This window comes from Bidens hawaiensis, unplaced genomic scaffold (assembly GCF_021521415.1).
Source record: "Bidens hawaiensis isolate Kalapana, Puna unplaced genomic scaffold, B.hawaiensis_p1.1 tig00054057_1, whole genome shotgun sequence".
In the NCBI taxonomy this organism is placed as follows: Eukaryota; Viridiplantae; Streptophyta; class Magnoliopsida; order Asterales; family Asteraceae; genus Bidens; species Bidens hawaiensis.
The window spans coordinates 36,574-50,084 of record NW_027499740.1 but is presented as its reverse complement, the minus strand read 5'-3'; the positions used below and the strand labels follow the sequence as shown (position 1 = coordinate 50,084).

Below are 13,511 nucleotides of genomic sequence, written 5' to 3'. Positions count from 1 at the left end.
GTTAACTATATTTTACCTCTTTTTTTCAACACTCAAACCACAAGGTCCAAAGTGCAAAATATATAAACTCCTTTTCTCTTCTTTCTTCTTTTCTTTCCCTCCTCGTCGGCGATGAGACCTCCTGATCTTGAATCCGTTAATCAAGCCGGGAATCACAGAATTGATTATATCTATGTGTTTATGGTCCTAAATCAACATCAATTATAGTATAACCGCGGTCTCTAGGCAGCTAAATAACAACAATTACAATATAGCTTAACCGCGTCATATGAGGTCTCATTTCCAATGTTTTCAAACCCGGCCCGGAAGTCGACCCAGGCGTCTTACCGGGTCAAAGGTCGGACCGACCCAGGAAAGCGAACCGGTGTTTGACCCGTATGACGTTATAAATAATTTAAATATATATCTATTTATATATAATTCATATACATATAAAAAATAGTAATAATAATAACAAACATTAATGTTTATTTGTGATTATAGATTGTTTTTTGAATGTATATTGACCTATGTTTTATCAATAAATACATCAACGAAGCTTAGTTGGTTGGCTTGTGGATAATTATTAAAGTTTCTATCTCGGAAATGACCCAAGTTTGAATCTCGTCATGTGCATTTCATTTTGGATTTAATGAAAAAGTGGGTTTTACCGGTTGACCCGCCGGGTCACCGTGTCTGTGCCGATCACCACCCGCAAAACTTGGCCGTATTTTTAGAAAACGGGCCAAATACCCTGACCCAGCCCGATTCAAAGACCGGGTCCCAGTCGGACCGGTTCAAATGAGTCATTTCACAATAAATATCCTATGGAAATCTAATTTACGAAAACCACACCATCCCCTTGAAATTGCAAATTGAAGTCCTAAGTCAATTGCAGAAAAACCAAGAAAATCCGATCGATTGAGTTGTGTTCATAGCCGAAAACCCTAACCTATGGTTCACCTTAATTTGGGAATCAAAACGGGTAATTATAATATGTTATTGGATCGATTTTGAATCGTATTTATTATAACCCCTATAATAATTTTTATTAACAAAGGTTGTAAATCCCTTAATTGGATTATGGGGTTTATAAGGAATTTGGGGCTTGTTTGAATCTGTGTATATAAATTTTAATTTTCGGTATAAAAGTTAGACCCTAGAGTTATTGGTTGGTGCCTTTTGTTAAGGTTTGACAGGCCGGGTGCGAGTTCGAGCCCCTTTGTGGCCTATTTTTGCCATTTTTTTTTATTTTTTTATTTTCTTTTCTTGTTAACTTTTATTACTGTTTAAACCGTACATATAATAAACCCTGATGGTCGGGTGTATTTCATGTATTAAATAATTTATTTTATAGATTTTATTTAGTTTTTAGTTAAGATTGTGGTAGATTAAGTATGTTTTTACGTTTAGTAGGTTTGAAGATGATAAACTTAAATAGTAATTTATATGGTGGATTGTCCAAAGTCTCTAAGTTGCCTTATGTTGCTAAACCAAGATAATGGAGCCGCAACAACATGTCACTAATCATAAATAATTCACTATATGAAAAATAAGTTTTAGCGACGGAATTAGCGGTCGCAAAACAGTAGCAATTTCCCTGTTGCTATTCTTTCTTTTCCTTGACGAGCTCCTTGATAACCATGTTTACTTTTAGAACTACAAAACAACCAATTTATTTTTAATCTACAAAACAACCTATTTATTTTTAATCTACAAAACAACTAACGTATAGAGGTAAAAGAAATCAAGAGTCAAGTCAGGCTTTTTATTATATTCAAAGTACTCATTCAAATAATTAGGGGTGATTAAACGAGTCTTACACGCTAAAACCAACCCAGACCCAACTAATGGAAAAATTTAGACCCGCGGACAAACCATAATGCTTATAATCGGTTCGGATCCTAGGCGATCTCTCGGATTCTAGAACCGTTTGCTAGTATTTAACCTAATTTGTTCAACTAGAAAATCTTGCTTCAAACTGACTTATACATTGCCCTTGGCTGCTCCTTTGACTTATACGTAAAACGAAAATTTCTCAATATTGTGTACCAATTTTCAGTAAAGAATGTTAACTTAAAAAACTGGATTGTATGTTATGACTTATGATAACATTTCATTAAAATTACGTATTAAGACAAGAAAACTGAGATAATTTAAATTAGTGTCACTGTTTATAATTGAGATAAGTATTATGTCTTAGAATTTCATATTATAAATTTGAACCCATTATTTCTTAAGTTATATTTTACCATGTATATTTACCATGTATAATAAAACTTAAATTATAGTTTAATGCATCTTCAAATAAAACTTAAATCTATCATCATACTAAAACATAAAAAATTATGACCACAAAAAAGTTGCATCATCAAATATTTATATATCTGCATCAGAAATTATTACCTCATGTGGAATTGCTGATGGTTAGATCAGTGGTACGGTGTGCCGATGCCCTAACGAAGACGGCTAACTCTAAATGGTACACTAATTGACAAATAATAGTAGATAGTATGATACGTATGAGAAGAATATTAAAAAAAAAAGCCATTCCATACTATAATTAGGCCATAAGAGCTTAAGATTTGCAAGTTGCCTCAGGCATCATTTAATTCGGTGGGATAGAAGAAAACTGAATGCATGATGCAAATATGGTCGTTGCTATAAATGTGCAGGTGAAGTAGAGTAGGATGCAAAAATATTACCTGTGTGGGATAGGAGAAAACTGAATGCAGTAAGTTCAACAGTTGTCTAGTCCAATCCATTAGTAATACCGGTGGAGCTTTTTTAAACTAGAAATGATGCAATCTGCTGAGTTATAAACATTAAAGGATAAAGCATATATATTAACATTTAAAAAAAAGAATGAAAGTTTAGAACTCAAATGTGCACGTGAAAAGATAAACAACAAATATATTAAAAGGATTTACATAGTATGGACAACTTACAATTTGGTTTTTTCAACTGTTCAGCCAATGACAAACCTAACGACACCCAGTCCCAAAAGCTTGGTTCATCAGGCCCATTTTCATATCCATAATCTGTATATATGATTAACAAACTGAATTTTTATCCCATAAAAAGGTAAAGTAAGTTTAGATATAAGTGTTGTGTGCATACCAGAATTTTCATTAACAAGTGTAAGGTGGTGATACAATAGAAAACATGAGTCTTTTTCATTTGGGCTAATGAATTAGAATATCCTTATTTTTAATGAATATATATATATATATATAGGGGAAAGTGAATACGGTGCTGTCACGCGCCTAAGCTTGCACGGAAAACACACCAAAACTACGTTTAAAAAAACCCTAAAACTAAAATAGATAGAAACATATGCATGCCTAATCACGTCTCTCTCAGTTGCTTCATTGCAAACCCGACAACCCTAGGTCATTCCAGTACGTGATGATTGGAAAATAACAAGGACGAAGATAGATGCAGTAGGGCATGTAGCAATTAATCATTCAGACATGACGGTATTTCTATTTCATAGAGCTCTTGAATGATTCCATCAGGTTCTTGATTAGTTGATAGGTTTAAAGCTAAATTCTTAAATTTTAGGTCTTCAAATAATTGACCAAGTTCTAGATTAGGGTTGTATTTGTATTTCCCTACCATTTACTAAATTAAAAGGTGTTCACCTAATCATAATCAGTTCTTAAATCAATAAGTAAGATCAACATAGAAGTTAATCAGTCTTAACAAGTTCTTGAACTAATATCAGTAATAAGACTGATATGATCCGAGGTCTTCATAAATGTTAAATACAAAAAACCAGAAGAATGGTAACTTACACTTAAAAATGTATTTTGGTCATTTTTATGTAGAAATATAGATATTAAAAGATCAACATCTTACAACACCATTTTTTATGGGTTTTCATTATAATAAACGCATTCTTAAGACAAAACAGTCAATTTTTTTGTTATTCATTACTGTTTTCTAGTAATCAGTAACTCTCTGACTTTGGTGTTATGATATTATGTGTTCTAATATTCCGCTTTTGGTGATACAGGGCGTCCATGCCTTAATGAATTTTGAAGAAGTTCAATCAGAAAAGGAAGAACATGAAACAAATTTGATTGAACATATTGATGCAAATGGGTATTTGGTCATAAAGAAATAACAAATGAAGTAATCGGACAGGTTTTTGATACTCCTGATGACGCATATACTTTCTATAATAAATATGCGTTTTTACATGGATTTGGAATACGCAAATGTTCGACTTTTAAAAATAGGACAACAAATGTGGCTTATCGATTGAAATATGTATGCAACAAATAGGGTTTTAAATATTTGAAGCGTGGTAATTCTGGGGGAGATGCTATGACACGTCGTAGGGATTTAAGGAAAGGATGTGAAGCATATCTTAGGATTTCAATTGGTAATGATGGAAAATGGTTAGTGGATGAATTTAATGATGCACACAACCATGAGCTAACAGCTACTCCAACCAAAGTAATGAAACACAGGTCTCATGGAAAGTTTCACCGCTCAATGACTTGCAAATCTCTAATGTTGAAACTTGGTCAATCCGTGTTGAGACCTTGTCAAATCAAGAAGGTCGTAAATACCATGAAAAATCCATATGAAAATGATGTCACGTCAAAATAATGTGCCGATATCTTGAATGAACAGCGGAAACAATACAAAAGCAAGGAGTTTTATGGCCTTATTAAACATTTCCAAGACAAATTATTAGAATACCCCAACCTTTATTTTTTTGTGAACTTATGTGATGATGGGTCTCCTAGAAATATATTTTGGGCAGATGGGAAATCAAGAGACTCGTATATAAAATTTGCGGATGTTATTGTGTTTGATGTCACATACATGACCAACAAATTTAAAATGCCATTTGCTCCATTTGTCGGGGTGAATCATCACTGCCAGTCCATACTTTTTGCCGGTGCACTATTGGAGAATGAGAAACAAGATACTTTTGAATGGTTATTTCAAACATTTTTAAAGTGCATGTTTGATAAGCACCCATTGGCAATAATTACTGATTAAGAAAAAGCTATTGGAAATGCAATCAAAACAGTTTTTCCAAAAACACGGCATCGTTTTTGCTTATGGCATATAAAGAAACATCAAATTGAACATCTTGGACAACTTACAGCTCGTTATAGTGACATTGAAGAGCCATACAAGCGGTGGGTAAAGAGTAATACAATTGAAGAATTTGAAACTAATTGGGAAATTTTATGTGGTAAATACCAGTTTGACAGTGGTAGTTGGATAACAGAGATGTATAAGCAACGCATATATTGGGCTAAAGCCTTCTTAAAAGATTGTTTTTTTGCTGGCATGACATCAAGTGAAAGAAGTGAGAGCATACATTCTTTTTTTGATGGATTTGTGAATTCAAATACCATGTTAAATGAATTTGTAATCCAGTATGATAAAGCCATTGCGTGTCGAAGGGGTTCCGAAGATGATGAAAACTTCAGGTCCATGGACTCCAAGCCAAATCTTTCTTCTGTAAATATGATAGAGAAAAAAAGCAGGTCAACGTTACACTAGAAAGTTCTTTGATGTATTCAAAAAAGAATGGACCGAAGCTACTCTTAACTTAACCCATGAGACGATAAGTAAAAATTTAGAAGAGATCAAATATAAGGTTGGACAACTCGATATTGACAAACTATATTGGAGAATTGTTAACTTTCGACTCTCATATAAGATAGATGTAACATGTTCGTGTGCAAAGTTTGAAACATATGGGATATTATGCAAGCATATATTATATGTGTTGAAGAAGAGGAATGTTGAAACCCTTCCTGATCATTATATTTTACCTAGGTGGACACTTGATATATTATATGTGTTGAAGTAGAGGAATGTTGAAACCCTTCCTGATCATTATCATTATATTACACCTATAATTTGAAAGTAGAAAACAAATCTTGAAAAAATGGTGGTGATAACTAACTTTGGAAAATTTCACATCTATAAACACCAATGGTCATTGCTCAATCCTATAAGGGGTGAGCAATAACCGAATCGTTAACCGAAACCGAACCGAAAACCGACGAAACCGAACCGAAAAAACCGAAAACCAAATTAACCGAACCACACCAAACTCTTCATTTTTTCAAGCCTTTAGCCTAAGTTTGATATTTGTTATTAACCGAAATTAACCGAAACGAACCGATAATCGATCGGTTCGGTTTGATTAATGCTAATAATCGATCCGTGCACACCCCTATATATAAGTGTATGATATATAAGTGTATGATATGACAATTAAATAAAAAATTCATAGGTCTTGTTGAGACACATTTGGCTGTACTCATGGATTATGCAGCCTGTGATGAAACTCTTAAGTAAAACACAAGCATAGGCATGTTCAATGAACATCATGTTTAACACATGTATACAATCATATATAAATTTAGCTTAAAAAAATTTTCTTTTAAAGTCTATAACCAAACATATCATGATTAAAAAACATCATGAGCTGCATACTCAAACGATTTAGGAAATTGAGGTTTATAGACCAATTAGAATGCTATAATCAAAATGAAACCTATTCTCTGTAAATATGTGTTTCAACAACATAATTAGATGAACAATTTCAATAGGCGATGCTAAAACATCAAAAAACTAAAACAATCACACACAAGATGTAGTGATTTCTAAGTTATTGTTGATAGATAAGTATAGGTTACCTGCAGAGGAATGTATCGACTGGCTGATCCGAGATATGCAGGGTAAGGCTAAAATTGAGAATCGCTATAGATAGGGGTGAATTAAGGAAGCATCAGACTTTTAGGGTTGATCCAGTAATCAATCTTCGTCTTCAATTTTAGTGGTTTAGGGAATGAACCAAGGGTTTGCCACTGGAAACGATGTGTTGTAGGATTTGTTAAATGTGAACTAGTTAAGTTAATATCAAAACTACGTATTTTGGTGTGTTTTCCGTGCAAGCTTAGGCGCGTGACAGCACCGTATTCACTTTTCCCATATATATATATATATATATATATATATATAGGATTTGGATCAAATACAAATGAAAATAACGTGCTACACGTGAGAATCAAGTAGAGTAATTATATATACAGTAGAGTAATTATGTAATTATTCTATGATAATTACTCTATGATGTAATTACAGAATTACTCTACTTGGTTCTCACGTTTAGCACGTTAGTTTCATTTGTATGTTAACATTCCCTTATATATATATATATATATATTCATTAAAAATAAGGATATTGTTGCAAAGGTTTAGATATTTATTAAATTTGGATAGGATTCCAATATAATTAATAAAGAACAATCAGAAAAAATAATATTTGTATTAACTAGTGAAGTGTTTGGAGGAATTCCCATTGAGTATTTGAAAAAATGTTGCAACTGTGATGGCACATGTTCCGCTGGGAAATACTCTGTTCTTGAATTTCTTTCATGTTATAAGGCGCCATGGGCTTTAGTATGTTGGCAGATAACTTTTGAGTGGTAAATAAGCTCCTATCATTTAAATGGTACCGGTTTGTTTAGCTAGATAGGCTTAATGAACACGAACTTCATATGTTCGTGTTCGTTAGTTTAACTTTATCTGAATAAACAACCAAACATGAGTTGTTTGTGTTCGTTAAGAAAATGAACTCGTTCATATTTGTTTTCATTCATTAAAAGTATAAAAGGTTGATGAACATAAATGAACGAATATTATTGAACACCGATATAACATTACTGAACGCGTCCAAAAATTTAAATACATATTAACGAATATAAACAAACGAACTAAACATACACAAACTTACGAACATAAATGAAGGTAAACAAACGATCATAGATGAACTTAAATGAACGAATGTTAACAAATGTTCATGATCATAAATAAACGAATGTAAGAAATGTTCATGAACATAAATGAACGAGTGCTCATGTTCATTTGTTTAACTAAATGAACAAAAAAATCTCTACATGTTCTTTAACAAGACTAAGCTAGATGCTTGTCAACTCTACTTTGTCATCTCTAGAAAGTAGCATAATCTGACTTCTTGTTATATAATTATTTATTGTTATATATATATATATGTTTGTGTGTGTGTGTGATAGAACCCTTAAGAACAATCAGATATTTATTAAATTTGGATAGGATTCCAATATAATTAATAAAGAACAATCAGAAAAAATAATTTTTGTATTAACTAGTGAAGTGTTTGGAGGAATTCCCATTGAGTATTTGAAAAAATGTTGCAACTGTGATGGCACATGTTCCGCTGGGAAATACTCTGTTCTTGAATTTCTTTCATGTTATAAGGCGCCATGGGCTTTAGTATGTTGGCAGATAACTTTTGAGTGGTAAATAAGCTCCTATCATTTAAATGGTACCGGTTTGTTTAGCTAGATAGGCTTAATGAACACGAACTTCATATGTTCGTGTTCGTTAGTTTAACTTTATCTGAATAAACAACCAAACATGAGTTGTTTGTGTTCGTTAAGAAAATGAACTCGTTCATATTTGTTTTCATTCATTAAAAGTATAAAAGGTTGATGAACATAAATGAACGAATATTATTGAACACCGATATAACATTACTGAACGCGTCCAAAAATTTAAATACATATTAACGAATATAAACAAACGAACTAAACATACACAAACTTACGAACATAAATGAAGGTAAACAAACGATCATAGATGAACTTAAATGAACGAATGTTAACAAATGTTCATGAACATAAATAAACGAATGTAAGAAATGTTCATGAACATAAATGAACGAGTGCTCATGTTCATTTGTTTAACTAAATGAACAAAAAAATCTCTACATGTTCTTTAACAAGACTAAGCTAGATGCTTGTCAACTCTACTTTGTCATCTCTAGAAAGTAGCATAATCTGACTTCTTGTTATATAATTATTTATTGTTATATATATATATATATGTTTGTGTGTGTGTGTGATAGAACCCTTAAGCGGGTGAAACTCTAAGAAAATATAGAGAAAGGAACGTTGGAAATTTTGCTTCAACTTTTTGTCTACTTTCATTAACTAAAACAAAGGCCTTTATAAAGGCTTGCATCATGCAACGATAACATCCTAGAATTGGGGAAAACATGGAAATAATGCAAAAAACTAACTACCACTGCTAGAACATGGGAAACAAATAACTTAGAATTAATAATAATAAAAAAAATGAACGTGGGTTGGTTTATGCATACATGCATCAGATGAATGTAGATAGAGCTACGTGGGTAGCTGGTACGTATCAATTCGCCCCTCCTTAAAAATGGTCTTGTCCTCAAGACCGTGCCATGGCGGCGCATCTTCGACTTGCAACAAAAGGATTTTAGGGGTTGACAGTGGTGACCGGGTTGGTACCTCTCGTGGCAGTTATAACAGAGCCCTAGGCACGACGGTCTTGTATTTCCACGGGTGTTAGGCGTTTGAGAGGTATAGTAAGGGCTGTACTAGCGGAGTTGCTAGGCATATTTTGTACTGACACGGTTGCGGAGGGTGAGGCAAGTAACCCACTGTTGAGCCTGTCTTCAATTAAAGATGCGAGTATGTAGGCCTCGTGAAGGGTGGTAGGATGATGGAGTGCCATCTCGGTTTGAATTGCATGTTTAAGACCAGAAATGAAGCAATTTTTCAAGGCCTTTTGAGACAACCAGGTAACCCGATTGCTTATCTTCTCAAACTCAGTTTTGTATTCTTTGACAGTGAATGTTTAGACTAGTTTAAAAAGGGTAGCTTCATGGTTCTCAAATGTTGAAGGTCCAAAACGGAGCTCCATTTCTCGTTTAAACTCGATCCATGAGCCCAATAGTTCGTTGTTCGCTTGATTTTGGTACTAAGAAAGGGCATCGCCTACGAAGTGAAAGGATGTGAGTGAAACATGTTCATCAGGTGGTATGTTATAGTAGGTAAAAAAATGATATGCTTGAAAGATCCACCCAAGAGGGTTGGAGCCATGTTCGATGCAGGTTGATTTTTGGTTGACGCAGGTGGCGGTTAACGTTGATGGCAGGTGGGTCTTGAAGATTGGGTGGTGGACGGGGGCGTTCATTTAAGGGAGTTTCGGTGTTAATGGAATCGAATAGTTCAGTGACATTGTTAACGAGGAGAGCAGTGGTGGTGGATTGGGCATCAAGTTTAGTATTAAGGTTTTCAGTGGGTTTAATTAGGGTGGCGAATTGGTTGTTGGTGATGGTAATCAGTTGAGCAAGTTCGTCAGTGTCGGTAGGTGGGAGGTCATCGGAGGAGGAAGATGTGGCGGTATCTTTGCGTGGAGGCATAGCGGAAGGTAGAGACGGGAATGAAAGCACCAAATGATAGAACCCTTAAGCGGGTGAGACTCTAAGAAAATGTAGAGAAAGGAACGTCGGAATTTTTTCTTCAACTTTTTGTCTACTTTCATTAACTAAAACAAAGGCATGTATAAAGGCTTAGATCATGCAACGATAACATACTAGAATTGGGGAAAACATGGAAATAATGCAAATAACTAACTACCACTACTACTAGAACATGGGAAACAAATAACTTAGAATTAATAATAATAATAATAATAATAATAATAATAAAATGAACGTGGGTTGGTTTATACATGCATGCATTAGATGGATGTGGATAGAGCTACGTGGGTAGCTGGTACGTATGAATATATTTCAGGAGAGCTCAAAGACACTATGGTTTGCTAGAGATGTGGTTGGAAGGCAATTATATATATATATATATATATATATATATATATATATATATATATATATATATATATATATATATATATATATATTCATTATAAAACCCAGGTATTTTAATTCATCGCGTTTTTGGAATGAAAAGCTGAAAAGGTCAATATGGTAAATGGTAGTTCTTAACTACGGTTGTTCACGAAACAAGCTGAACCGAGCGAGCCTCTGCTCGAACTCGGGTCGAAATGAAACCGAGCGGCTCGGTTGCTTCGAATATAAGGAAATGAGCAGAAGAACCTTGCTCGAACTCGCTTGGTTTACAACCGAGCGGCTCGGTTTTGCTCGATTTCGCTCAGTTTCAATATTCAATTTTATATGCTACCATAAAACCGTTTCCATTCAACCAACATACACAACAAGTTCAACATATACAAATGTAAAACTTTTTCGCTTAAATATACATGTTTAAGTTCAAGTGGGGCTATCAGTGCCTTCATCAACAAAAAACCAAAAAAAACATTTTTAAGTTCAATCGGGCTATCGGCGCGTTCATCAACAAAATCCCCTTCAAAGTTCAGACCAATAGATATAACCTGTTATTCCAACCAGTTAAACATAACTAATTACAATAAGTCGGGTCAAATAGTAAAAAATGAACAATATACATTATAATAAAGGCTTGTATCACTTAATTAAATCAAATAAAAAAACATGGCAAATATATTTGGCAAAACATATCAAAATATGCTTTTTTTTTCAATTGCCAGTATATCCGTCTGGAAGCAACACTTCAATATCCAATTTTTCTTCTTTCTTTGCAGATTGCTGCACATTATAAGAAACTAAGAACGTTAGTGCACAATGTATAAGAATAAATATAGATGAATAATGTATTTTAAACTTACTTCCAATGTTTTTATAGTTGCTTTTGAGCCGGCCTTTAACCGATCACTTCCAAAAACAAGAAGTTCCACCATATCTTTTGAAAGAGAGCTTCAATAATCATACAATATCCGTCCCCCGGCACTGAAGGCTGATTCTGAAGCAACAGTTGTGATCAGAATGCAAAAAATCTCTTTAGCCATCTTGCTTAAAACTGGATACTTGCTACAATGTTGACTCCACCATTTTAGCACATCATATTTTGACTCCGCATATTTTTCATTTGTCTCTTCCAAAAACACCTCAAGTTCAGACTTTTGTCCGGTTTCAACGGGTCTTGATTTGAGAAAAGCATGAAAATCGTCTTCATCTAGAGTATGTTCGCTAGATGTTGAGGTTTTTTAGCAACCCGTGGCAGCCTTGGTTGAGATATATGCATGAAAGTACTTTTCAAAAAGAGATTTTAACTTAGCCATCACATCTTCAACTTGACTCTCACATTCATCATTTGGATAAAACCTTTTAAAAGTCCATTTGACTGGCAACATCGTATAACGAGGATCTAAAATAGAAGCAATTGACATAAGCACCCAAATTTTTTCCCAATACTTCTCAAACTTTTCATACATGGGTATACTTATTTTCTCCAAGAAAGCATCATATGATATAAAAGCATTACATATCTCTATTTTCACTTAATAAATTTAAGTAAGAAACAGGTTTGAAGTTGGAATGTTGAACCTGAAAAAAAAATTAGTAGTTTTATACAACCTTCTAGTAACATTAAAATCTCCACATTAAACAAGTTTAACGTTGGATATTTGTACCTGAAAATAAATTAGCAGCTCTAAAAAAAACTTCTAATAACTTGCAAACTTTTTCGGCCCAAGTCCATACATCATTTGTGGGGCACCATATAAAGTTGGAATCTCTTAATGCATAACCTTCAAAAGCCTGTTGTAGTGAACAGCCGAATCAAGCATCTGATGCGTTAAATTCCACCTAGTTTTTACATCGGTGCTAAGAGAACCTAGAGTGTTGATACCAAGAGACATAGCTATTTCACCAAACTTCAATAAACGACTAGGAGTCTTTTTCAAGTACTTCACACCTTCTCTAATATTTGAAATACACGAGTCAATAGTACCTAAACCTTCTTGTACTACAAAGTTTAGAATGTGTGCACAACATCTAACATGATAAAACAATCCTTTAAAATGTAATTTGCCTTTAACTTGTAAATTCTTCATCAAAATAGTTGCGGCCCTATCATTGTTAGAAGCCTTTTCTAAAGTAATGGTACCTATCTTGTCTTGAATACCACACTTCAAAAGACATTCCATGATAGCATCGGATATAACCTCGCCCTATGGGGTGGTGAAAGTTCATTAAAACCAAAGTGAGCCATTAAACAAAGTGAGCCATTAAACACATGTAACCAACAATTTGGTTTGATGTCCAACAATCGCTTGTAAGTGATATCATACTCACCTTTTTCAACATCTTTTTTATCTTCTCTTTTTCATTTTCCACCACTCTTATACAATCTCTTGTGATTGTTGACCTACTAACTTTTTGAAATAGAGGATTGATTTACTTTTAATAATTAATTAAACCATTGATATTCTACAATAGAAAAAGGTAACTCATGCATAATAATCATTTTTGCAATCATTTCTCGACATTTCATTTGTTCATAATCCTCATTTAACTTCATTTATGAGGAACCCATTTTACTATCACCACCGGTTGACAGAAAATTAAGGAAACCCTTCTTTTTACCTTGAATTTTCAAGTATAATGCACAATCTCGGAGGTGTCGCTTCATACTTGAGGTGGTGCTTGAAGGGCTTTTCACAAAAGTATGCCTACAATGAATGCACTGATTTTTTTAACCTTTTGTCCTCTATACATACCGTCAACGTCTTTAAAGTGAAGATGCACAATACTTTTATTCTTTCGCTTTCGCTATGTTACAACTTCGGAC

The 13,511-nt window shown here is 33.7% G+C and overlaps 1 protein-coding gene across 1 annotated transcript; it reads right to left on the bottom strand.

Moving 5' to 3' along the window:
• Positions 1 to 12,456: 12,456 nt before the first annotated feature.
• On the bottom strand, positions 12,457 to 12,867 carry LOC143600406 (zinc finger BED domain-containing protein RICESLEEPER 2-like). The gene has a single exon (XM_077078103.1). The coding sequence runs from the start codon at positions 12,865 to 12,867 to the stop codon at positions 12,457 to 12,459; it is 411 nt and encodes a 136-aa protein (XP_076934218.1).
• Between the last annotated feature and the right edge of the window lie 644 nt (positions 12,868 to 13,511).

Excerpts from the sequence above, each read along its gene's own strand:
- LOC143600406 (XM_077078103.1), bottom strand. The coding sequence starts at position 12,867 with ATGGAATGTCTTTTGAAGTGTGGTATTCAAGACAAGATAGGTACCATT.